At 51.9% G+C, this 24,325-nt stretch overlaps 1 protein-coding gene across 3 annotated transcripts in view; it reads left to right on the top strand.

The window, feature by feature from the left end:
- SKI (SKI proto-oncogene) overlaps positions 1 to 18,341 on the top strand; it is a 123,657-nt gene extending 105,316 nt beyond the window's left edge. Inside the window, exons 2-7 of one of the 3 annotated variants that reach the window (XM_051988777.1) lie at positions 7,942 to 8,064; positions 8,421 to 8,536; positions 9,307 to 9,569; positions 10,093 to 10,400; positions 12,927 to 13,157; positions 13,865 to 18,341. In XM_051988777.1, the coding sequence (XP_051844737.1) occupies positions 7,942 to 8,064; positions 8,421 to 8,536; positions 9,307 to 9,569; positions 10,093 to 10,400; positions 12,927 to 13,157; positions 13,865 to 14,074 (1,251 nt within the window). In that variant the 3' untranslated portion in view covers positions 14,075 to 18,341. Of the gene's footprint in view, positions 1 to 7,941; positions 8,065 to 8,420; positions 8,537 to 9,270; positions 9,570 to 10,092; positions 10,401 to 12,926; positions 13,158 to 13,864 lie in introns of all 3 variants that reach the window. The other 2 variants (XM_051988776.1, XM_051988775.1) reach the window with 2 other exon arrangements.
- The last annotated feature ends 5,984 nt before the right edge of the window (positions 18,342 to 24,325 follow it).

The raw sequence follows: 24,325 nt of genomic DNA, 5'->3' as shown, positions 1-24,325 counted from the left end.
GCTGCCATGCGGGTCTCCCTCCCCCGGGGGTGTGCCTCGGGTACCCGTGCCTTCAGTGAACCCACCCAGAGTCTTGCTGACGGCTCCTGGGCATTTGACCCTGAGAGCAGTCTGTGTGTCCCAGGCTACAAGCTGCCCCTCACAGCCTCGTTCTTAACGAGGAACAAGGCTCCAATTTTATGGTAGAAATCAGCGGAGAAATACAATTTAACCTGCAGAATTTCTATCTCCTTCAGAAAGGGAAGGGGATCGATGCTTGTGATTGCAGGGAACTTACTGCCCGAGTGGATGTGTCTTGTCCACGGCAGCCCATGACCCCACGGTCCCAGTAACGCTTCGGATGGGGCCCAGGGCTGCTGAAGCCTTAAGATTTCAGCCCCAAAGACCCAGGATTTCACCCAGCTGGGGTTTCATGCTTGCGATGAATGAAAAGTTTCCTCCGGGGTTGGCCTGGGGTTGGCCGTGTCCCCTCGTTGCAGGGGCTCTGACTTGTGCGTACGGAGCACATTACTGCGCGTGCATGAGAGAGGGAGGCCATCGGAGAGGAAAGGAAAATGGCAAGCCTACAGCTGTGTTCCAACTGCACTTACATATTTTTTATTTAACTTGGATTTTTCAAAAGCCCCATCCCAGCTGTGGACCCTCACTGGTTTTTTTGATGTGGTGATGAGCAAGGATGCTGTCAGGGTCTGCATGTCTAAAATCAGCCCCAGATTTCGTCAGCCCCATCAGTTCTGTGGGTGTCTGGGAGCGGCTTCAAGGAGAAGGGCTCAGAGCTTCTTAGAACAGCAGGCTTCAACTGGCAGTTGCTTATTATAAAAGAAAAATAGTGTGGTTTTCCTTTGTGAAGATGCATCTGAAACCTAATCTAGACCAAAGTTAAAATGGTACCTCTTGTTCAAGAGAGAAATCTTTGATTTGAGTGAAATGGAGTAATTGTTATAGCCCAAGGGTTCCCCTCTAAGCCTCTTCTTCTGACAGGTGGAGATTCACTCAGCTCCATATAGTCAAACGAATGTTATTAAAACAAGAGGAAAAAATGGGATCTTTCTTAATTCTGACCAGAAACGATGTTGTCGCTACTTCTAGTATAGATTATTTTCCTCGCCTTGTTTAAAGGCCTCAATAATATGCTCATTATTTATGGGAAACCTTTTATGTTCCCAGATTCCAAAGGGGCGAGGCTCAGAACTGCCATTTCTAAGTGACATGATCATCTATAAAGTGAGAAGGTTCCCGCTTTTCCACTCCCCCCTTAACCTTCCACCATCACTCTCTCATCTCAGCAGAACGGACTCGGAGGCACCACCAGCGTCACCGACTGAAAGGTGCAGGTTGAGCCCAGCCCATCCCGGCGGGTCGATTTAGGGTATCTCCCCCAAGTCCAGGCTGTGCCGGCCCACGGGGTGCACGGAGCCGCTCCTGCCGGCCTGCCCCCCCAGGGGCGGCCTTCCCGCACGCCTTATATTCAGGCCCTCTGCAGTGAGCATTTTAAAAACCAAATTGTTTACTTTTTTTTCTTATAGCAAAATTAAAACTAAGCAACAGGGTCAGTTTCTGATGATAGCAACTGGAACAAACTGTTAGGAAATTAGGCTGAAAGTTTTTTGATCTCGTTCCACTGTTGGCGAGGATGAGCTGGCGTAAGCCCGGCCGCGGGATGGCAACCAGCCAGCTTCCTTGAACATTTGTTCCTTTCCCTACCCCCATCCCACCCCCCTTTTTTATTAAGACAGCAGAACAGAAAGAAATCTTTCCTCGAAGAGTGATAGGAAATCAGAGGAAAGGAGAGGCAGGGCTGGCGTGATTGTGCCCAGCGTCGGCCCGCTGCGTCCCTTCTGGATGCGGAGCAAGCTTCGCAGGAAAGGGTGCTCGCACGTGAGCGCGGCTGGCAGGAGCCATCGAGGCGACTGAAGACTTTTCAGCAGAAGGAACATTTTGTTCCCAGTTGAGCAGACTTTCTGCAGTGGCCCCAGTGTGGAGGGGGGGTGTTATGTAACATCCCTAACTGACCCTGGTGGGGAGATGGCACTGCTCCGGATCTGCCCAAGTTAGCCCCGGGAGAGCCACTGGGGGAGAGCCTGGCTCCCGGGGAGATGATGCAGGGTGTGTTCTCGGGATAGATCCTCTCCCTCCCTTTCCCTCTTCCTTTCCTTCTCCCTCTCCTTTCTCTCCTTCCCTCCCTTCCCCCCTTCCTCTTTTTCCTTCTCCCTCTCCCTCCCTTTCCCTCTCCCTCTCCTTTCTCTCCTTCCCTCCCTTCCCCCCTTCCTCTTTTTCCTTCTCCCTCTCCTTTCTCTCCTTCTCTCCCTTCCCCCCTTCCTCTTTTTCCTTCTCCCTCTCCTTTCTCTCCTTCCCTCCCTTCCCCCCTTCCTCTTTTTCCTTCTCCCTCTCCCTCCCTTTCCCTCTCCCTTTCCCTCTCCCTCTCCTTTCTCTCCTTCTCTCCCTTCCCCCCTTCCTCTTTCTCCTTCTCCTTCTTCTCTTTCTCTTCTTCCTTCATATTTCAAGGGCCAGATTTGGAAACATCAGCAGATTTTACACCGAGCTTCCCACTGCAGAGCTGTTGATCGGTGGGGGAAATGATTGTGGGTAGCTAGTCTCCCCAGCCATGTGTATACTCACTGCCTGGGCAAAAGAGGCCCTCGGGGTCTACCTCGGGCCTAGTGTCCATCCCACCAGCCTTAGGAGTAAGACTAAGTATAGCCTAAAATCTAGGTATTGCTAATGTCTGAGTTTTGTGGAGGAGAAAGTAGCCTTAGCTCTACAGTATAATTCTCCAAATAGCTTTACTTAATCAAGACAAGTCATTTCTTCCTGTCAGGCCAACTCAGACTAAATATTGTTCTCCAGGCCCCATAAAAGCTCGGTTCTCTATAAACTCGCTGCTTTATTGGTCACCACTGGGCCTTAACATGCGAGCTGGAGGGAGCGGGCCCAACTTCGTGGTCCTGCCAGGGGTCTGGAAGTGGAGCAGTGCCTGCTGGGATCTGGGTTATTGATTTCTTATTGAGGTTTCTCAACTTCTCAGGTTTCCTTTGACATAATTTGATTTATTTTCATCAGCCAGCCCTCAGGAGCCAGACTTCCCCTGGCACTCCGAACCCGACTTGGGGTGTGATAGGGTTTGGTAGCGGCCTTCCGGTCAGTGGCCGTCCCTCGGTGGGTCCGGCCAATGCCGTCTCTGAGTGGGACGTTGTAAGACCAGATGCCTTTGTGGGATGGTTTGGCTCAGCTGAGCGTGTTGGGTTGGGAAAAAAAGTGTGCAAGATGGTAAATGGCCTGCCTTTAATATGTGGGGTGGAGACTCTTAGTTTCCATTGAGTTCATTTTCTGGGCAGTCTTAGCTAGGCTGTAAGCACTGGGGTGGTCTGGGGCCCTTAGCATCCGATGTTCCTCAGCATTAGCAGGTCCCTTAGTAGAGTTCCCCCACCCCAAAATGGTCGGCGAGTTAGCCAGGCAAGTTGTTGGGCCTGCCCTCCCCGCTTGGTCCCCGATCTCTCAGAATTAGATTTTGTTCGATGTGAGAGGGAAGCAGTGACCGGCCTGGAGGCCTTGGGAGCCTTGCCCCGGGGGGAGCCTCGGAGGTCAGCAATGGCAGCGCTGCCAGTCCGGGGAGCCGGGGTGTGCGTCTCTGAGATTGGAGCCGGCTGAGACTCGGGCCAGGCCATCCCGAGCTCACGTCGGGGTGCTGGGTCCAGACACGGAGGGGAACCGCAGGGTGAAGGGACCGGTCACAGCTGATGGATCCACGGCCGGCCAGGAGAGTCTGAAGATCGATGGAAACCAGGGGGTCCGGGTGGAAGTCTCCCAGGGGGCCTTTCTCCAGCCTCCCCGTCAGTGAGAGGGGCGGGGGCTCCTGGGGCAGGGGAGGTCGCCCAGCTTTGTGCCCGGGGGCGGACGTCGGCACCCGTCTCAGACCCCGAATGGGAAGAGGAAGGGCCTGGCCTTCTGGCCCCGCGGCCCCCGCCCCGAGCAGCTGTGGGGTCTTCAGGTGCGCCTTTGGATTGTGAGTCACCTTGTTTACGGCTCCTGCTTCCCCTGCCTCCGAGCCTTCAATGTGTCTGACACTTTTTAGCCCCTAAAGTCTCTCTTTGAGGTTTCTCAAAATCGATATCAGACGGGCGCCTGGGCTTGCGGTTTTTCTCTTGGTGAGAACTTGGCTTAATTTTCTCGCCCCGTTTCAGTATCTGCACAGACAGGAAGCTCCACCCTTTTCATGGTGTAACCGACCCTAAACTCTTTGTATTTACCAGCTCTAAAGGAACTGTTTGAATAATGAATTGTGAGTGTAAAGATGATGGAGGAGCGAGGGAAAGCTCCTCATTCCCTCGCTGGGGTCGGGGGCAGGTGCCAGATGGCTTTATGGGGAGGGGGCGCTGACTAACTCCCCTGCACCAATCGGGTCTCGCCGTGAGCGGTACCGACCCGCCCCTTGTGTGTGGGATGGCTGAGCCCCTTTAAGCGGGGCCTTGGCGGCTGCACTCCCCTCTGCCCTCACCTGCAGCATAAGGAGGGGGTGACCCTCCCCCAGAATGTCTCCAAGGGAACGAGACCCACCCAGAGCTGGGACCCGGAGCTCCGTCCTCTGGGCCTTCTGACAGCAGAGTCACCTGCGGCCCGAGAGGGGGAGCGCCGCCGGCCAGCCGAGCCAGCACGTCCGCACCAGGGCTCCCGGGTCCGGGGCAGTCGCCGGCCCTGGGGTCCCCTCTCTCAGGCTTTGCAGAGGCCTTCCCAGCCCTTAGCACGGCCCCTTCCCCTCCACCTGCTGCCCCCATTACCATTGGTCTTTGCCAAGTGCCCACACAGCTTCTGCTCCCCCCCCCAGTCTGGCTTTGGGGGCCTAGAAGCAGTTGTCTCTGGTCTGGACAAAACCTCTGGGCCACAGCCCCTGCCCAGAGCCTGCCTGAGCCCCAGCCCCCTCCGCCCGGCCCAGGGCCAGTCCCCCCGCCCCGGGACTGCAGCCCCAACATCCTGGGGAACATCCAGTTTCCATCGTCCCCCGCAAGTTCTCTGAGTGAACGGTGACCAAGGCGGGCGCCTGTTTGTGCTGGGCTCAGAGTCTAGACAGAGCTTCTCCCCCTCCCCCCCATCGCAGGCTCCCCCTCCCCCCGGGGCATTGCTGGCTCCCCCTCCCCCCGGGGCTGTGAGCCCGGGGGTCCCCCTCCCACTGGGCAGCAGAAACAAGGGCTAGCAGGGCCCAGAGGGATGTAAAGGGGACAAGCAGCCCGCGGACCCCGGCTCCAGTGCTCCAACCTGAGCAAGTTGCCCAGCAGGGCAGAAGGAGGTGCTGAGGGGGAAGCACACGGATTCAGTCCCCTCTTGGCGGCCTTTAGAGCCCAGACAGATTTCCCCTGGAAGACAGGAACTCGCAGAGCTTGGCACAACCCGTCCTGCTTGCCTCGGCTTGTTTTGTGGACGGCCCGGCCTTCGGGGCGGGTTCCGGGGCAGGCTGATCGCTGCTCCCAGGGGGTCCGGGGGTCTCCGCTCTGCGCCGTTCTTTGGTGGAGCTCCCGGTCCCGGAGCCCACTGACCCCCGCCTTTCGGACAGCCCCGCACTCCTGCTGAAACGGGGGTCGGCGAACGTGCGAGAGCAGCTCGTGTCCCTATGTGGGCCTGGGCTCCCACCTTCAGCACTGCCCTTCAGAACTAGCCAGAAGGCCGAGGGAGGGGGCTCGGGTCTGTAAGTTCGGAGTCCTGAGTCTTTGTGCCCCCCAGACTTTCCCTGCAGGTCAGGCTTCTTGCAGCAAACACCATTGGGGCCGGGGGAGCAGCTTCTGAGGCCCACTGCAGCCCCCCGCCTTTCTCCTCCGCAGTGACAAGAGGCTCTCCCTCCCTTGGCCGCTTCAGGGGAGGGTCTCAGATGTGGGGGAAGTAGGAGAGATCTGGGGGGCCTGCCTGGCTGCCCATTACAGACGCCCCCCAGTCATTTAAACACAGCATCCTCTTCACTTGGCCTGGTGCTCCTAAAAAGAAAAGTGGAGAGGGAACGAACCAGGAACTTTCCCCCTTTATCTTGTGACATCCCCTGGACCCTGTCCTCCCCTTCCCCCCAAGGGGCTCGTTTTTGTATCGGACCCGGAGTCCAGGCCCGGTCCAGGCTGGGTCCGTCCCGCGGCCCCGCAGCCTCCGTCTGAACAGAATGTCCCTCCCGGCGCTGAGTGAGGGGCGGCCCGGGCTCTGGGGCCTGAGGCTCACCACCTGTTGTTGCCTTGTCCATTCCAGCCTCTCGGCCTCCCTTCCTGGCCCTTCCCTGCTCCGGCTCCCTGATGGTCAGCCCAGGCTCCTTACATGCTTCCCAAATACCTTCTGGATGCGCTCATTGCCTCCGCCCGGGCCGTATCTGCAGGAGAGAAGAGCCCGTTCCGAGCCCCTGTCTGGGCTGGGGGCGGAATTGGAGAGATTCCCTGTCCCTGACACGGAGCCCCGGCCTGCACACCCGTGGGGGGCTTTGTGGCGGGAGCTCAGCCACTCGTTCTCAGGGCCCCATTTGCCCCTCCAGAGCCCCTTCAGAATCCACTCCAGATCAGTCAAGGGGATCACCAGCTGCAGACCCCGCTCGGACGGAACCGGACCTCAGGTCCCGTCGCACGTCTGGGAGGATGAGGGATCTCCCCCACCCCCAGCTCGGCCCTCAGAGCGGGATGACCCGGCCGTCCCAGGGGTTCGGGACTTTGCTTTATGAGAGGAGCAGAAGGATTAAAACAGTGAATCATGTTTCCACACTGGACCGCCCCCCCCCCCATCTTGAGTAAGGAAGCAGTGGGCTCCAGACCCTCCGGCTCGTTCCCAGTATCTTTGGGCTCCGGACCCTCCGGCTCATTCCCAGTATCTCTGGGCTCCGGACCCTCCGGCTCGTTCCCACTATCATTGGGCTCCGGACCCTCCAGCTCGTTCCCACTATCATTGGGCTCCGGACCCTCCGGCTCGTTCCCAGTATCTTTGGGCTCCGGACCCTCCGGCTCGTTCCCAGTATCACTGGGCTCCGGACCCTCGGCTCGTTCCCAGTATCTTGGGCTCCGGACCCTCCAGCTCGTTCCCACTATCTTTGGGCTCCGGACCCTCCGGCTCGTTCCCAGTGTCATTGGGCTCCGGACCCTCCGGCTCGTTCCCAGTATCTTTGGGCTCCGGACCCTCCGGCTCGTTCCCAGTATCACTGGGCTCCGGACCCTCCGGCTCGTTCCCAGTATCATTGGGCTCCGGACCCTCCGGCTCGTTCCCAGTATCTTTGGGCTCCGGACCCTCCAGCTCGTTCCCACTATCACTGGGCTCCGGACCCTCCGGCTCGTTCCCAGTATCATCTTGCCAGATGGGGAAGGGAGCTGTAGCTTGAATTCCCCAGAATAGTAAAGACCTCAGCAGGGACCAGGGTTTCTCCTTCAGATGTCCATTGCAGACTCGCTCGGGCTGCAGAGATCTTTCTCCTTAGGGACGATAAAGAAAAACCACTTTGGGTGCCCGGGGACTTTGTCACGGGTGGGATCGTGGGTCCGGGCCGAGGCCCTGGTGGAAAAGGCGAAGCGGGATTCTGGCACTTTCCCCCGGCCCAGCGCAGCTGGGATGCAGTGAAGTCATCCCATGACAACCACCACAAAGCAACAACAGAGTCGGCTGTGTTCTCGTTGGAAGGCTTTTTCCAGCCTAGAAATGGCCTCACTTTTACCTTTTTACGCACCGCGCAGGCAGACTGATTTTTGCAGCTCAGCACAAACTGGAGCCATAACCTCGGCTTCCTTTTTAGGCATTTTTCGGAGTCTTTCCTCTCGGTAGCTCTGGCTGTGATGGGGGAGGGCAGCCGGTTCTGGGGTCCGAATTTCAGGGGGAGAGGAAGCGGCCGTCCCCCAGCAGAGCAGCTCCTTTGGACCATGAGACGGGGCTCGGGGTTCTTGGGGCCGTGACCCGCTGGACGCGTCTTCTCTAACTCACTCTCTCTCTTCTTGTCTTCAGGTCCCTTCTGAACCCCCTACAGTCATCAAGCCCAAAACAGATGATTTCTCTACACAATCCCCTCCTTCTTCGGAGAAGGACAAGCAGTCCAGCTGGTTACGGTTGGCCGGCTCATCCAATAAGGTAATTTTAAAAATCCTGTTTTTGCTTTCTGAATTCAGGCTGTGTCCGTGGTCCAGCTTTGGAGGAGAGGGTTCGGCCCTGCTCGGGCCACGAGAGACGTGGTTCTTGATAACTGTCCGTGGGAAATGTGGAAGGGCCACTGACGGCCCCCGAGTCCGTGTTCTTTAGGGAACGGGCTCCTTGGGGCTTTCGCGGTCCCTGATGAAATCTGGCAGCGGAATCCCCACCAGCAGTTGTGGAGGGTCTCGTTTGGGCCTTGCAGGCCGAGGTCCCGAGCCCCAGGCCCTCGTGGCCTGTCTGTTCAGGAGCACTCCCTCCACCGCATCCTCTCACCAGTCCCTTGCGTTTGTTAACAGAGCCTCGGCTGCATGCATCCCCGGCAGCGCCTGTCAGCTTTCCGGCCTTGGTCCCCCGCTGTTTCTTCCAACGAGAAAGATCTTTCCACACACCTTCCTGCACTGATCCGAGACAGGTGAGGCTCCCCTGAGCTGGAGGGGGGTCCAGGGGCTGGGGGCTCGCAGGAAGATCTCTACAGGGGGACGCGGGAGGCGGGACTCGTGGAGCTCGGCCCCGGCCTCGGCCCCCTCTGGGCCGGGGGTCACGCCGCTCCTTCCAGTCCCTTCTGATGGAGAGGTCTTTGGCCTGTGATTTTTTTAATGACATTTTGAAGTTGTAATTTTTTTTCCTCATTGAAGGCAGAAAAAATTGATCATTTCAAATTTGGGGGCTCGAAGCTAATCTGTTTTTGTAAACAAACAAGTCATCAGAAAGGGGGCAGCTGGTCCGCGTGGTGGGGTGAGGAAACCGGGGCAGTTTTTGGCATCAGCCCCACCGAGGACGTGCTTCTTAAAAGCCTGGGCACAGACCCCACAAGTCCTAGCGTTGGGGGCATTTGGGGGGAGACTCTCGGAGACAGCGGACTCTCCCACTGAGTCAGACTCATCAAATGTGGGCCCACACCTGCCCCCCCTCAGTCCGTACGAGAAGCTCCTTCGAAGCTGTCCCTCTGTGACAGAAGGTCTCGGGGTCCCCTGGGCTACTGAGGGGTCATGGGGCTGCTCTGTTCCGGGTCAAAGCCCGACGGCCCCGGGCCGACCGGCCCCGTCTCTGTTGGGTGGAGGAGTTAGTGTTAGGTAGGGTTCTGTTTTCCCAGGAATGCTTGTTTTAATCAAATGTTCTGTTTGCTGTGTCGGGCGGTTCTCGCAGCAGCCCCCGGCTCATGCTCTCTCCACCTTTCTGCAGTTTTTATTCTTACAAGAGTTTCGAGAATGCTGTGGCTCCCAATGTGGCATTAGCCCCCCCCACTCAGCAGAAGATTGTGAGCAGCCCCCCCTGCACCACCATTGTGTCCCGGGCCCCCGAGCCCATCACCAGCTCCCTGCAGCCCCGGAAAAGGAAGCTGCCCATGGAGACCCCCGGCGTGCCCGACCCCATGGTCCCGGCCGCCGGCCCCGAGGACGAGAAGGATTCCGAGGCAGACGTGGAGGTGGAGAGCAGAGAGGAATGTAAGTGGGAGCCGGCGTTTGGCTCTTCCTCCTGGAAAAAGGGGGCGTCCCGCTCGAGGGCGAGCAAGAGAGTGTGAGTGTGCAAATACGTGTGCGAGGGGGAGTGAGTGTGTGTGAAGGTGTGAGTGTGAGGGCCTGTGTGAGTGTGTGTGGGTGTGTGAATGTGTATGAGTGTGTGTGTGTGCATGAGTGTGAGGGCCTGTGTGAGTGTGTGTGGGTGTGTGTGAATGTGTATGAGTGTGTGTGTGTGCATGAGTGTGAGGCCTGTGTGAGTGTGTGTGGGTGTGTGTGAATGTGTATGAGTGTGTGTGTGTGCATGAGTGTGAGGGCCTGTGTGAGTGTGTGTGTGTGTGCATGAGTGCTTGTGCACACGTGTGTGAGTGTGCAAATATGTGTGCGAGGGGGTGTGTGAGTGTGCCAGCCCGAGGCTTGTGCACGGCGCCCAGGAGGGTCAGGGTCCGAGGAGGGAGCGGCCCAGTGGAAGCCGGCCTCTGACGCCCGTGTCCGATCTCTCCCTTTTCAGTCACTTCCTCCTTGTCGTCGCTCTCGTCTCCATCCTTCACCTCGTCCAGCTCGGCCAAGGACATGAGCTCCCCGGGCATGCAGGCCCCCGGCGCCGGCGCGGTCAGCGCTTCCTTCGAGGCCGCGGCCCACGCCGAGGCTCACAGTAACGGGCTGGAGGCTGAGCTGGAGCACCTGAGGCAGGCCCTGGAGAGCGGTCTGGACACCAAGGAAGCCAAAGAAAAATTCCTTCATGAAGTCGTGAAAATGAGAGTGAAACAGGAGGAGAAGCTGAATGCGGCCTTGCAGGCCAAGCGCAGCCTGCACCAGGTGAGGGCAGGGGGGCACTGCCCCGGGGAGGGGAGCCGGCCTGAGGAGTACCCGGCTTGGGGAGGAGCCTGGCCTGGGGAGGAGCCCAGCTTGGGGAGGAGCCTGGCCTGAGGAGGGTGTTCAGCTTGGGGAGGAGCCTGGCCAGAGAAGGATCCTGGCCTGGGAGGAGCCCGGCCTGAGGAGGGTGTTCAGCCTAGGGAGGAGCCCGGCCAGAGAAGGATCCCGGCCTGGGGAGGAGCCCGGCCTGGGGAGGACATTGGTCTGAGGAGTGCCCAGCCTAGGGAGGAGCCTCGCCCAGGGAGGAGCCCGGCCCGGGGCCCCGGCCAGCTGCCCTCTGAGGGGCACAGGGACCCTGCTGCAGGCGTCGGGCCGGCCAGCTTCTCTCTAATGAAGCCGGGGTGTTTTTCTGTTCTAATGAGGCCGGGGCTATTTTTAGTGCGGGGAGCGAGGAGCAGCTGCACCAGAGACAATTTCACACTCTGACTGCGCGCGTTTGCCAAAAGTGGGTACACTCACACACCCGCCAACAAGGGAGGCCTGGCTCCCAGGCCTGCTGCACGCACAGCAAACGGTTCCTTTCTCTAAATCTTTGACAAAATCAGTGCAGGCGATGACCGGCTCCCCGGTTCTGGCCGTTTCCTGTAGAAAGAGAAACAGTCCTGAGCAAAAGCACCTCAGAGTGACTGGGGGCATCGAGCCCCCTCCCCACAAATGTGTTTTCTTCTGCCCACAGATATTTTCATTGTATCATCCCCCTTTTCTTTGCCCCCCCCCAAACCTACCAACCATTTACCATTGCACTGGGCCTTGGTCCCTTTCCAGACAAACTCACGGAGCCTCTTTCTCTTAATCTCTCCCCTTTCTGAATTTGTACCCGACCCCCCAAACTCGCCCCTCCCCATGAACAGAACTACCAGTTTAACAGTGGTCAGCAAGTCAGAGTCCAGGTATATCTTACCTGTTTTTGTGGGGATCGCCGGGCCCCATTACCCACGCCCATCATATTTAATTCATTTGGGTTTTTCTCCTTCTTTTGGACACAAACAAGCAGTGGTCCGGAGGGAAGGATGCTCTAGAAACTCTCCGGAATACGAGGCTGCGAGGTTGCCTAATGAGACGAGCAGCCTTGGTGATATTAAGAGCTGGAGTGCTATTTGGGTGTGGGTGTACCAAAAAAAATTGTAAACAAAGTCTGAGAACATTTAGCACTTAGGGATTTTTTTTTATTTCCTAGGGTGTTTAGAACTCTGTGGCCCACCCAAAGGCTGCGAAATTAACACCTCTGTCTAGCACAGTGCGGCAACGAGAGATTGTCTGACAACTCTGTGGAAAGTTTAACAAGTAGAATGGTTTTTAGCCCAATACAATGCTGTCAGCGTTTCACGTTCCAGAATTTTAAAAATTAACATCACCACAGAGTTTAGTTTTACTTCCAGTGTGCCCTGGCAGATAGTTAGGTTTCAGTCTGGCTTAAGATGTGATTTCAAGAGGAAACGCTAATGAAATGATTTTTTATTTTGTTTTGTTTTGTTTGCCTCATGGATGGCATGAGAATTAAATTACCCAGGCTTTGTTTAAAAAAAAAAAAAGAAGCTTTTTGGGGAAAAAATGACTCTGTAGCCTCACTTGACAAAATGTCAGTATTAATATGCTGTGCTCCCCTTCTACCACTGCACACCCAAGCAGCCGGTGAATTTGAAATCACAGGAGATTCTAAGGACAGCCTTCCCTCTCCTTTAGTCTGAGTCTCCAGCTTCCGCTGACCTTGGACGCGGTCATTGACTTTGCATATGGAGCAGAAACATAAGGAAGGGGCATTTTTGTGCAGAACAGCTTCTTTTGCCTTGTCTGGTTCTTCCAGCCTCGCCTTCCTCCAGTGGACGTGGTGTTATGTCTTGTTCCTTATTTCCGTCCACCTTTCCTTTCTGTGCTTCTCTCTCCCCCACCACACCTGGGTGCACAGAGATAAGAGTTGGGGGGCCTGGCCGGGAAGGGTCAGAAATCGATCTTCTTTCTGAGCATCACCAAGGCAATTTGATTGCATCTTAGCAAAGCTCTCATTTTTGAAACAGAAACCACGCTTTTTCAAAAGAACTGGGATCAAAATTTATTTTTAAAAAGTATTGTTCCCAGAAATGAATGGAATACCAGTGCAGAAAGATTTGCATTAGACAAAATAAAATGTTCCCTGCAGTTTGAAATTTGAGGGGATTGATTTTAATTTAATTTAAAATGGTATTTTTTTCTACCTTGTCTCTACCACCTTTCAGAGGAAATTGGGTAGAGATGGGCATGGTGTGGACTTTGTGTGTAGGATCGGCTGAGTTGGGGTTACCTGCTGGGGCTCTAGTAACTCAGAGTGCTCGGGACCTCCGGAGGGGACCACGGCCAGCCAGGAGACTGAGGGATGGGGTCAGTGGGGTTCTAGAATGGCCTGGAGGGGACCACGGCCAGCCAGGAGACTGAGGGATGGGGTTGACTGGGGCTCCAGAAACAAACTAACCTTCTTCTCCTTGTGCCCTGAAGGAGCTGGAGTTCCTGAGAGTGGCCAAAAAGGAGAAACTTCGAGAGGCAACCGAGGCAAAGCGCAACCTGAGAAAGGAGATCGAGCGCCTGCGGGCTGAGAACGAGAAGAAGATGAAAGAGGCGAACGAGAGCCGCCTGCGCCTCAAGCGGGAGCTGGAGCAAGCTCGGCAGATCCGCGTGTGCGACAAGGGCTGCGAGGCCGGGCGCCTGCGGGCCAAGTACTCGGCCCAGGTGAGCCCAGACCAGAACTCAGACCCAGGGCCCGAGCTGGTTGCCCTCCCCCCCGGGCCTGGCTCTTTCTGGAAGATGGCGGGAATTTCTGGTGCAGGAAGGGATGAGCTTGGGGCCTGAGAAGGGGGAGCCAGACTAAATGGGGGAGGCTGGGGCCCAGCCAGCCCCCACTCAGATTAGGGAGTCACTCATTCAAGCCTTGTTTGGGGCTCAGTGGGCTCCTGCCCTCCCCCTCCTTTCTCCTTAGTTTCTTCAGGAGAAATAGCACCTAGAGGAACAATTCAGGTGGGGGTTCAGCGACAGGACCTTGGAAAAGGCTTTGGGGCTTCATGAGCACAGGGCTGAGCGGGGGGGTGCCAGACTCCTGAGAGTCTGCCAGAGACTTGGTGCAGCTTAAATTCTCCCCTATTTATTCTGTGGCCTCCTAAGATGCTCCTTTCAATGTAGGAGAGTGGGAGAGAACTAAGACTGAGCTTGCCCACTCCCCCTACCCTCCTGGGTGCAAAAGTCTGCCCTCCACCCCAGGCACCCATGGGTGCAGCCCGCCATCGGTTGACAGAGGGCCTGGTCCGAGCAGGTTTGGGGCATCAGAGAGGAACGAGTCCGTGCTAGGCCCTGGTCGGAAACCACAGCTGGGAGGGTCCTTGCGGGGTCTGGGGGGTTGAGGTCCTGCCCCACTCTGGCTGACTGCCTCCTTTGGCTTTCAGATCGAGGACCTGCAGGTGAAGCTTCAGCACGCCGAGGCTGACAGGGAGCAGCTCCGGGCTGATCTCCTGCGGGAGCGGGAGGCCCGGGAACATTTGGAGAAGGTGGTGAAGGAGCTTCAGGAACAGCTGTGGCCCAAACCCAGCCCTCAGGCCGGCGGGGGACACAGGAGCGAGCTGGACAACGAGCTGCCCCATGAGCCTCGGGCCTGACACCGCTCCCTCCACCGTGGACGGGGAGCACGGGCCCGATCCCGCACCGGGAGGCGGACTTGGCGACCAGCTCCGCGCCCCTGCCCGTCCGTATAGCACAACATCTTCCTGTGCCTCGAACACACCGAGTGTTGATGAACTGCCCTTTTGGAGACGTTTTCTACTGGCCGGCGAGCCGATGGGGCTCCCCCGTTGCCCCCGCTTGCCGAACACTTTGAAATGCAAACTTTTGTTATAAGCTATTTAAGACAATGACAGAGACTCGAAAGTCCAAGAGATGAACAAGTTTTTTATAAGTAACTTTTCAAAGCCCACAGACACTTGGTGATGCACAATTTGGACGAGTGGTTCCGGCCTGGCCCTGCCCGCCGGCCAGCCCGGCGCCCTCGCGCTTTGACCTTTATGTGGTTTGATTGGGAGATTTGAGTGAGTTTTTGTTTTTGTTTTTGTTTTTTAAGTCTTTATTTTTAAGTGATAAGTACCCAGTTTTCCAGCGCTGGAAGAAGAGTGTGTGGGAGAGAGAGATGAACTGCAAAGATGCCCGCCTTATGGAAGATGGAGGTCGCGGCTCCTGCGTCCTCGGCCCGAGTCCGCAGACAGCCACGGCCGCTCTGCTCAGAGATGGCCCCTGGAGGAGGGGGAGCCCGCCCAGCCTCTGAGGACAGTCACTTCTTTTTTTTTTCTTTCTTTTTCTTTTCTTTTCTTTTTTTTTTACTGGATCGCCCTCCTTTGTTACATCCCCCTTCCTCATAAAGGACAGTATTTATCTCCCCGTCGTTCAGGTTGTCCCTGCGCACGTCCTCCGAGCGTCCGGCGTTCCCTTCGCTGCTGTGAATGATCCGTGGCCATGCCTTTCAGAGTAACCAAGGGGGCTGCTTTAATTCTGGGGTCCGCTGAGACCCCCACCCCTGCACCGGAACAAAACGCAGCATTACATCATCGCTTTGTCTTGGGGCTGTGTTCTGTCTGTCTGTTTGAACTCATCCTTAGACTGCACTTTGTTGAAATCTCCCTGTGTCTTTTTCTTCCCGCTTACCAATCAACTTGAGTTAAGAGGTTTTTACTTTTAAAATATATCCTACCGATGTTCTCAAACAGATCCTACCCTAGCACTCAAGTGCTTAGAAATTTCCCTTTGGTGCTTGGTTGAACAAGGGACACATAAGAAAACACGATTATTGACGCAGAACCTGCATCCCGGGGGTCGCTGTGTGCCTTCCTGCGTCTCGTACGCTCAACACCGACTTGTGACTCCCCCCCTTTCCGAACCCCCAAATACCTGTCGACAGTATAGAGAATTCGAATCGACCAGTATCAAAAGAACTTAGTGCTTGCTCAGAAGCATTTATTCCAGAAAATCTCATTTGCTTTCAACTGTTTGTGCAAATTTATAGGTTTGTTCTACCCGAGCTGGAAAGTGATTTTCCAGGAGACAGGAGGCGACTTCCCATCCTAAAATTATAGTATTTATTTACCTAAGAAATAAGATTTTACAGGAATTCTATGCTTGAACCCATTCTAACCGCCATGGTGACTGTAAGCATTAACAGGAGGTTAATGTGTTAGGTGCAAAAAAAAAAAATTATCGCTAGAGCTCGGGGAAGCAACAGCTACAAATGGCGAAACCCACAGAAATTAGGCAGAAAAGAGCATTGGCAGGTTCCCCCCCCCAATTCTCTGATGTTGGGGATGCTAATCCTGTTAATGTGGCCCCTTCTCACGTGCAATGCAAAAGGAACATTGTTGATACAGCATTTTATGTGGGATCGTTTTTTTGGGGGGGATTGATTTTTTTTTGTTTTGGGTTTTTTTTTTTTTTTTTGCTTCTTTGTATGTTTTTCTTTTACAGTTATTAAAAATTCATATGCATGGAATTTTAAAATCTCTGCCATATGTATATTCATTAATGGGCATTATTACTGATTTGTGTAAAGGGTTTATTTTGTTATGCAATATGCAGAATACTGTTTCAGGCTTAGGTGTTTCCAGATCTGTACTTTTTCAGCTATTTCTTGAAGGGAAAGTAGTGATTGAGTTTTAGCAGCGCTTTTAGGTGTGTTCGCGTATCTGTGTTGCTGTGCTAGGTTGCCAAGTCGAGAAATTACACAGAGAACAAAAGGCTTTCCCGTGGGCCCGAAGCCGATGTGCTCAGGGAGGGAGGCTGGGGCCTTGGCTCGGCGTTCTAGACTCAGGTGCGAGCAGGTGATCCTCCTTACCCGGCAGTGGATTCACTTCCAGGTGAGAATGAGCCTCGCCTCATTGGGGGGGGGGAACTAGATCTCCCCAACATCTCCCCCCTTCATTTTCTGCCAGAAAGTGCATGTTCCCGCCCCCTCCATCCCAACCCCTAATTTACCCCAGCCTTGTTTTTCAGAAAAAAAAAGGAAAATCAGTGAGATCTGAACATTTTGCAGTAACTTGTCCCAAAGAGAATGGGGTTAGATCACACCCCCCCGACGATCCTGACAGTATTGAGTTACTCGACATCAGATTTTGTTGAAGGCCAAATTTTCCCCTTGAGAACGTTCACGCTAATTCTGCTGGGTATAGGCTGCCCACGAAATGCAGCTGCGCTGGTTTCCTGATGATCAGTTCATACCAGAGCTAGGAAACGTTGATTTTTTCCCCTCTTCCCTTTCCCCCCCATGTTGGCGTAGGCAGCCCCATGCAAAACCTTTTCAAATTCAAGTTGTTGATGAATGGAATTCAGTCTTATTTCACAGATGATACAGAATGATGTGAACAAACTATGGGAACAAATTCTCCTCACCAGCAGCTCGTTGTTAGGTTGTTTTTCGGTCAATTGACGTCGCTTCGGTTTTTTTTCCCCCTCAGCGTGCACAACCCCAAAATGGGGGGGCTTGTGATCGGACCCCACCCTCCCCACCTTCGTTACTTTGTTTGATAATAGTAGAATCACTTGGAACTGACTCGCATGTGTTTGGGCACGAGCCGCTCACAACCCCAAATGAGAAGGCTCTTTTCCAGGTTTTGTAGCTGCTTAAAAATACATGTTTCTAATCCTAGGCCTTGTAGGAGCAGCTAACTCCTGCTTCCATGGCAGCCTTGGAGGAAGAGGAGGAGGAGGAAGAGGGAAAGGGAAGAGGGAGGAAGAGGAGGAGGGAATTGGCTCCCTGTGTGATTTCTGTGTATGAAGCATTTTTCTACTGCAGCAGAAACGAGGTCCTTTAGAGACAGAACTGCTCGTGGTTTTACCCCATTATTGCAGCTGCAGCTTACTTTTTCTTTAAGAAGAAGGGAGAAGAGGTGTCTTGTAGGCTGTTGACTCTCCCTATACTTAAATATATTACCTAGATAATTGTATATTCAGTTTAATTACTCATTGTTTCTATACTGAAAGAAGACTTAACGAAGGGAAAAAAACCAACAGCAATAACATTCATATCTATGGAGCAGCTAACTAGTACACATAATATTCTGCTTTTCATACAAAACTAGCCAATATGTAAAAAAACAAAAAACAAAAAACAAAAAAAAAATTCAACATGTAAATACTTTTTTTTTTCATTTTACACTGTTGTATTATAAGTGTATATGGTGGTTACTTTTTTCAGAAACTTTCTTACTTGATAGTTGTCTTGTTTTCTGAGTTGTGTTTTTAACAAAGAAAAAGAATTCTTTGCTTGTCTGTTGGGGGGGGGAGTTGGAAAACACTTTTGGCAAGTTTTCAGTGTGGGTTAACATTTTCCATCTTATGTTTTGGGTCCTTATTTTCATGGTAAAATATTTTATTATTAAAGGTTAAATTCTCTTCTCCCCCCCCCCAAAAAAAAAGTCCACATGTTTTTGAGGGAGGTATTTTTGTTTGTCAGAAGTCATAAATGACATTTTTTTTCAATTGAGGAAAAAAAAATCTACATTTATAATAGCCAAGAGCATTTCAGCACATTTCTGTTCTCCTGTTTTCTCCTATGCTGCTGCTAATGACAATATTATGACTTACTCTACTATTCGAGAACTATTTTTATGTAATTAATGTATGCTTTCTTGTTTATAAATGCCTGATTTTAAAAAAAAAGAAAAAAAAAGAAGAAAAAAGCTTGGCATATTTATCTATCTCGCTGTGTACCTTGTTGGTCCTTTCCCCCCTCCCCCTTGAAACAGATAATATTGTAAAATAAATGCCTCTATGAGAATATGTATGAAAATAGCTCTGCTTATATACCAGTGACTGAATGTACAGTGTATAGACGCATTACCTAAAATAAACAAAAGTGTTTGGTTCAACTATTTCCACATTATAGAATTTTCTGTTTCCTTCCTTTGGGGCACTTGATACCAGCCAGGGCGTCAGGGTTGTGGGCTGCTCGGGCCGATGCAGGGGACGCTGATGGAACCCAAAGCTCCCTTTGTTTCCTGGGAGACGATCGGTCTCTTTGGAGATCAGCTGGTTTCCTGGGAAGCTCTCTTCGCAGCTCTTGCTTTAGTGACCGTCGTCCCAGTTGTTAGTCCATTAAATGATGGGGCTCTGATCTAAGATGGGCAGAGAAGCAAATCTTGTCTGCCCCCGAGCCCCAAGTTCCTTTTCTCTTTGAGCATGCTTTTTCCACGCACCCCAAAGGGGATGAGCTCTATAACATTAGCCAAACTCCCGGTCTGGCTGGGAACCAGAAAAAAGCGGGAGGGAAGGATGGCCCTTGGCTGATGTGTCCCATAAGTGCCCTCTCCCCATAGGGCATCGAAAGGGAGGAGGAATGAGTGGGATGGAGTCGGCGGGTACCCCTAAGGGATTATAAGAGAGCTCCTCCATTGGGCACCATGAGGGATCAGGTGTGCGGAGGAAAGCAGCGAGACTAGGATGGAGAATCTCACTTCGTAGAGCATCTCGTCGCCCCAACTCTCCTGGAAAAGATTCATGCCTTTTAATATTTTAATCACTAGGGTTGCTTTCTATTAAAGTACAAATTATCCTCCAGGCTTCCAGGGACCCAGCAGCAAGAAGGTTCTGGTCCTTCTACCAAGAGGGAGAGTAATTAGCAGTTGAGCTGAGGGAGACTCCATAGAGGGGGAGTAAAAGTTCATTTGGGTTAAGGGGGAAATTTCCAAAGCAGAGCTCACTGATTATTCTGGTTAACTGCATTCTCCCCGTGTATGTTTTCTCACCGGCTTAATTATTTGTACTTTGACGTTTCTTAATTTTTTTTAAAGTTTCGGATCTTGTCTTTCTTTGGAAGGGTTAACTGGAAAACACCGCTTCTATTGGGGGGAAGCCCTAAATGGCAAAAAAAAAAAAAAAAAAAATGAAAGCTACAATTTTAAAGGCATTGGGAGGATTCCCCTGTTAGGGACTGGGATTTTAAATGTCCAGAGTCTTCCCCAGCAGGCCAGTTGGCAGGGGGTTTACCGCTTCAAGGTTACCCAAGCCAGCTCGGTCTAAGATTAGCCCGAGCAGGAATCCCATGCCCTCCCCTAAAGCCAAATGGAAGTTATTTAGGGTTAAACTGACCGCTATTCACTTACACGATAATCCAACTACTATTTTATCCAGTTCCAAGAATGTGCAAAACACCGAGTGCTAGACTTGGTACTAGGAAAAGTAGAGTAAATGTGGCCCCTGATCGCACAGATTCCGTGATCTAGAAGGAAAATTGGGGAACTAGAAAAAAATCCACAGGGCAAAATAGAGCATGAAAGTAATATAATTAGAAGAGTCCAAAACAAGGATATTTTCAGATCCTGGATTGAGAACTGGAGGTCAGAGGAACAAAGCTCTATTTTCTAGATGAAGGAAAGCAGGTCTAGGATTATGGCCACATAAATGCTGCATCAAGCTGTAGGATCTGAACCCTGATCTTTGATTCTTTCCGTTAACCTGCTGTTGTCTGATATTGGAGGAGAGAGGTGGGAAGAGGTTTTCTGGGGCAGGTGGTACTCGAACCCATCAGGGGAGAAAGAACAGCAGCGAAGAAAGCATCCAGGAGAAAACGGTCCATTCTCTTTTAACCGGCTGAAGGGGAAAACACTGGAGGCCGGAAAGCTCATTAGGAGGCCATTATGAGAGCTTTTTTAGCTAAGAGTTACATCTGAGGGCCTGGTGGCGTTTGAGAAGGGAGGATGGATGGATGAGTCTCTGGGGAGATTCATGGGCCTTTGCCTGTGGTCTCCTTCTGGACCCCGTAAGTCCCAGAGTAGCCACTGCTGGCAAGTCCATATGTCCCATGGGCCACAGGGAAGGACCGAGGGCCCAACGAGGCTGGGTAAGGAGATGGGGAAAGATGGCCCCTTCAAGTCCCCTCTCACTTCTCAGAAGCCAGCCTTGCAGACCCTTCCCCATCTGATGGTGGGATCATCCTCGGCTGTGTTTGTCTCTCCCGCCGACCCAAGGGGGATTGGGAAGGAAAAGACTCCCCTGGCTAGCCAGCTCCCCGGTCTGGGCTCCCCCTTCCCTTTTCCCTAGTCTTTAATTAAAACCCAGCCCTTCCGACACGGATGGAGGGATAGCTGCTTTCTTCTCCACAGCCCATTGGGCTCAGGAGGGGACTCGGGGAATAGTGCAAGCAGGGATATATTGCAGCCTAGCTCCTGCAGGCTCCTCCCTGTGCTAGGCTTAGCCTCTGAGAAGGAGGAGTTAGAGCTACGGACAGTCTGAGAGGTCGGGACCCTCATTTAGCAGAGGGGGAGACAGGCCCAGGAAAGGAGAGCCAAAGCTGCGTCCCAATGCCTTGTTCTTCAATCATCTTTTCTTTTTATTTACTTATTTTCCTGAGGCAATTGGGGTTAAGGGACTTGCCCAGGGTCACACAGCTAGAAAGGATTAAGTGTCTGAGGCCGGATTTGAACTCAGGTCCTCCTGACTTCAGTGCTCTATCCACCATACCACCTAGCTGCCCCTCATCCTTTACTCTTCATACTTGGAGCTGAAAGGAAATCTTGGATATCATAAAGTCTGATTCCCCCATTCTAGAGTGGGGGGAAATGAGGACCTGGAAAGTTATGTGATTTTTTTCAAGGTACCCCTGGGTAATAAACTGCTTAGGCAGGATGGTCTTGGGTTTTCTGCTTGCCAGCTCCTATCTTCTTCCCACTAGAGCACATTGCTTCTTTCTATGTGGAAGGAAGAAAAGAAGAAAAGAGAGAGGGAAGGAAAGAAATGGAGTAGGAAGAGTGGGAAGGAAAGAAAGAAGGGAGATAGAAGAAAGGAAAAAAGGGAAGAGGAGGGAAGGAAGAAAGAGGAAGGAAAAGGAAAAAAGGGAGAGAAGGAAAGAAGTGAGGTAGAAGGTACAGAGGGAAAAAGGGGAGGGAAGGAAGAGAAAAGGGAGTAAAAGAAAGGAGATAGAAAAGGGAAAAGGAGGGAAAGAAAGAAGAAAGGAAAAGGGAAGAGAAGAAAGAAGGGAAGGGAAAAAATAAAAGGGAGGAAAAGAGAGGGAAGAAAGAAAGAAGTGAGGGAAGGAAAGAAAGGAGAGAGGGAAGGAAAAAAGTAAAAGGGAAGAAGGGGAAGGAAGAAGAGAAGGAAAAAAGGAAAGAAGGGAAGAAGGCAGAAAAAAGGAAGGAAAAGGCATGTAATAATGCTTCCTCTTTGTCAGGAAATGTCCTAAGTTCTGGAGTTACAATATAAACAATCCAGACAGTTCCTGCCCTCAGGAAGCCCATATTCTAAAAGGGGAGCAAAAGCGTTTAAAGGAACTGCTCAGAGAGCAGTGTGGGAAAGGGAAGTCAGAACGATAATGTTTTTTCCAGACAGATTTCTTTTTAGCCATATATCCCCTTCCTTGTCCTTAGAAAGTTGATTTTGAACCATGTTCAAGACTTCAAATTTATCCCAATTAAACTCATTCTTATTCAACTTATTCACTCTTCTACCTTGTCAAGATCTTTTTGGAACTTGATTCTTATTTGGTGGATCAATTGCCCCTCCTATTTCTGTGTATCCTCTGTAAATTTTATGAGCATGACATCAACACTTATCCAAGTCACTGAGAAAATGGCAGATATCTGCCATTTATATATTAAAATATACAATATTCTATTATAGTATTAGCCAGAGAGACAGGAAGCCTCCTGTCAACTTCCACAGCAATGATATGGAACTCAATGAGAATGGGGGCCCTGAAGCCATATGTAAGACTATCTGAAGGCTGCATATTGACTGAAAAAACCATTTATTAGCATTATCTATGTTTTATTATATTTTTATTCATTCTGTTTGATATTTCCCAATTAAATTTCAACCCGGCTCCCGCATTGTAGGTCCAATGGGACTGCGGTCTATATGTCGGGCAGCTCTAGTCCGCAGCAATAAGTGAAGTGAGCTTTCCACACCCCACAGATGGAGGAAAACTGGCCACTGCCCAGTCCGGGCGTCCAGCTGGACGGTTGGCCACTGTGTCCGTCAGCAGGACCTATAACGTGGGACAAGGATTGCAGGGGGTGACCCATGATCCTGGCCCCGAACTGAACGGGAAAGAGGGCAGGTGGGATTTTATTCTGGAAAGTGGGCAAGGCTAGGACCTAGTTTTCTGAGTTCAAATCAAGGTACAGTGTGTCCTACTGCGACTGATCTCGGAGGGCTCTGCCACAGGTCAGCCACAAATAGTCCCTGTAAACATTTGGGGTGGATTATCTGACTTTGTGCATCTCGAGTTTCTTCCGAGCAAATTCAGTTCTGCTCCACTCCTCCCCGACGAGGGCACGCCATGATGGGCACTCCCGTGCCAGCGTCTCCCGTGGCACAGAGTGATTCCAACGTTCTTGAGAGAGTGTCCTTGGATCGCTTTTCCTGCGCCCCAAGGGAGCCCTCGGTAAAACAGCCTTTCTGGCAAGATTTCCAAATCCTCGTCAGCTTCCCATTAGCCACCAAACTTGAGGATTTGATGCCAGTTCAGATGTGCAAAGCCACAGACTTGGCTGCTTAGGGGGCTACCCCCAGCCTGGCATCTGGTTTCCTCTCCCTCCATATAAAGCTCAGTCACTTCAAAGTCAGGTTCAGATCCTCCCTTCTTTGGGATCGCAGCCCATAATGGCCGATAACCCCAGTGGCCAGCTTGGGGGTCAGGGTGCATCTCTCCCTTTTGGAACCCCGGCTTCCTTCCAGACTCAGCTCAGGTTCCACCTTCCTCCCTCAACAGCCCTTTTAACCTTCGATGTAGTAGGGACCCCCTTGGGATCTCCCTCCCTGGAGGGGTAAAGCCTGGGGACCTCTTCTCAGAACAGTGCTTTTAAATGCATCAAATATAAGCCACAAGGTTACAAAGGAAATCAATTATAGTGAAATACTGTTAATGATGATAGTAGCTAACATTTCAATATTGTGGGCCAGACACTGTGCTAAGCATTTTATAATTATTATCTCATTGAATCCTCCCAGTAACACAGAGGGAGGGGCTGCTATTATCCCTGTTTTACAGATCAGGAAACTGAGGCAAACAGATCAAATGACCTTGCCCAGAATCACACAGCTAGAAAGTGTCTGAACTCAGCACTCTATTCACTGAGTCTTCTAACTAGGTTCAAATACTGTCTCATACTCTAAAGTCTTTTATATTCCACTAAAGCACAATTTCTACAAGTTGGTCTCCTCCAACACCTAGTGCCTTCCCTTCCTCCCCTGAGTTTCTTCCTCCCCTTTATTCTGCTTATTTTCTATATATATTTATATCTTTATTTATCTACTTATCTATCATTTATCTATCTATCCATCCACCTATCTATCTATCCATCTCTCTATTTATCAATCTATCTATCTATCATCTATATATTGCATCTATCTACCTGTCCATCCATCGTCGATCCATCTATCTCTGTCTATCTATCCATCTATCTACCTATCTATCCATCCATCCATCCATCCATTTATTTCTATCTATTTACCTATCTATCTATCATTATCTATCTATCCATGCATCCATCTACCTATGCATTTCTCTATCTACCTATCCATCCATCCATCCATCTATCATCTATCTATCCATCTATCATCTCTCTATCTACCTATCCATCCATTCATCCATCCAGCTATCCATTTATCTCTCTCTCTCTCTCTCTATCTATCTATCTACCTATCCATCCATCCATCTTCTCTCTCTCTCTCTCTCTCTCTCTCTCTCTCTCTCTCTCTCTCTCTCTCTCTCTCTCTCTCTCCTTTTTGGAATGTAAACTCCATGAGGGCAGGTGCTGTTTCATTCTTGTCTCTATAGTCCCACTATGTAGCATAATGCCTGATAGGTGCTTAACAAAAGCTTATTTTAAGTTAAATCTTGTTAAATTCTGGAGTTTTTTTTTTAATAATAGCTT

Source organism: Antechinus flavipes, chromosome 3 (genome assembly GCF_016432865.1).
Source record: "Antechinus flavipes isolate AdamAnt ecotype Samford, QLD, Australia chromosome 3, AdamAnt_v2, whole genome shotgun sequence".
Taxonomy (NCBI): domain Eukaryota; kingdom Metazoa; phylum Chordata; class Mammalia; order Dasyuromorphia; family Dasyuridae; genus Antechinus; species Antechinus flavipes.
This window is presented reverse-complemented; position numbering and strand designations above follow the sequence as displayed.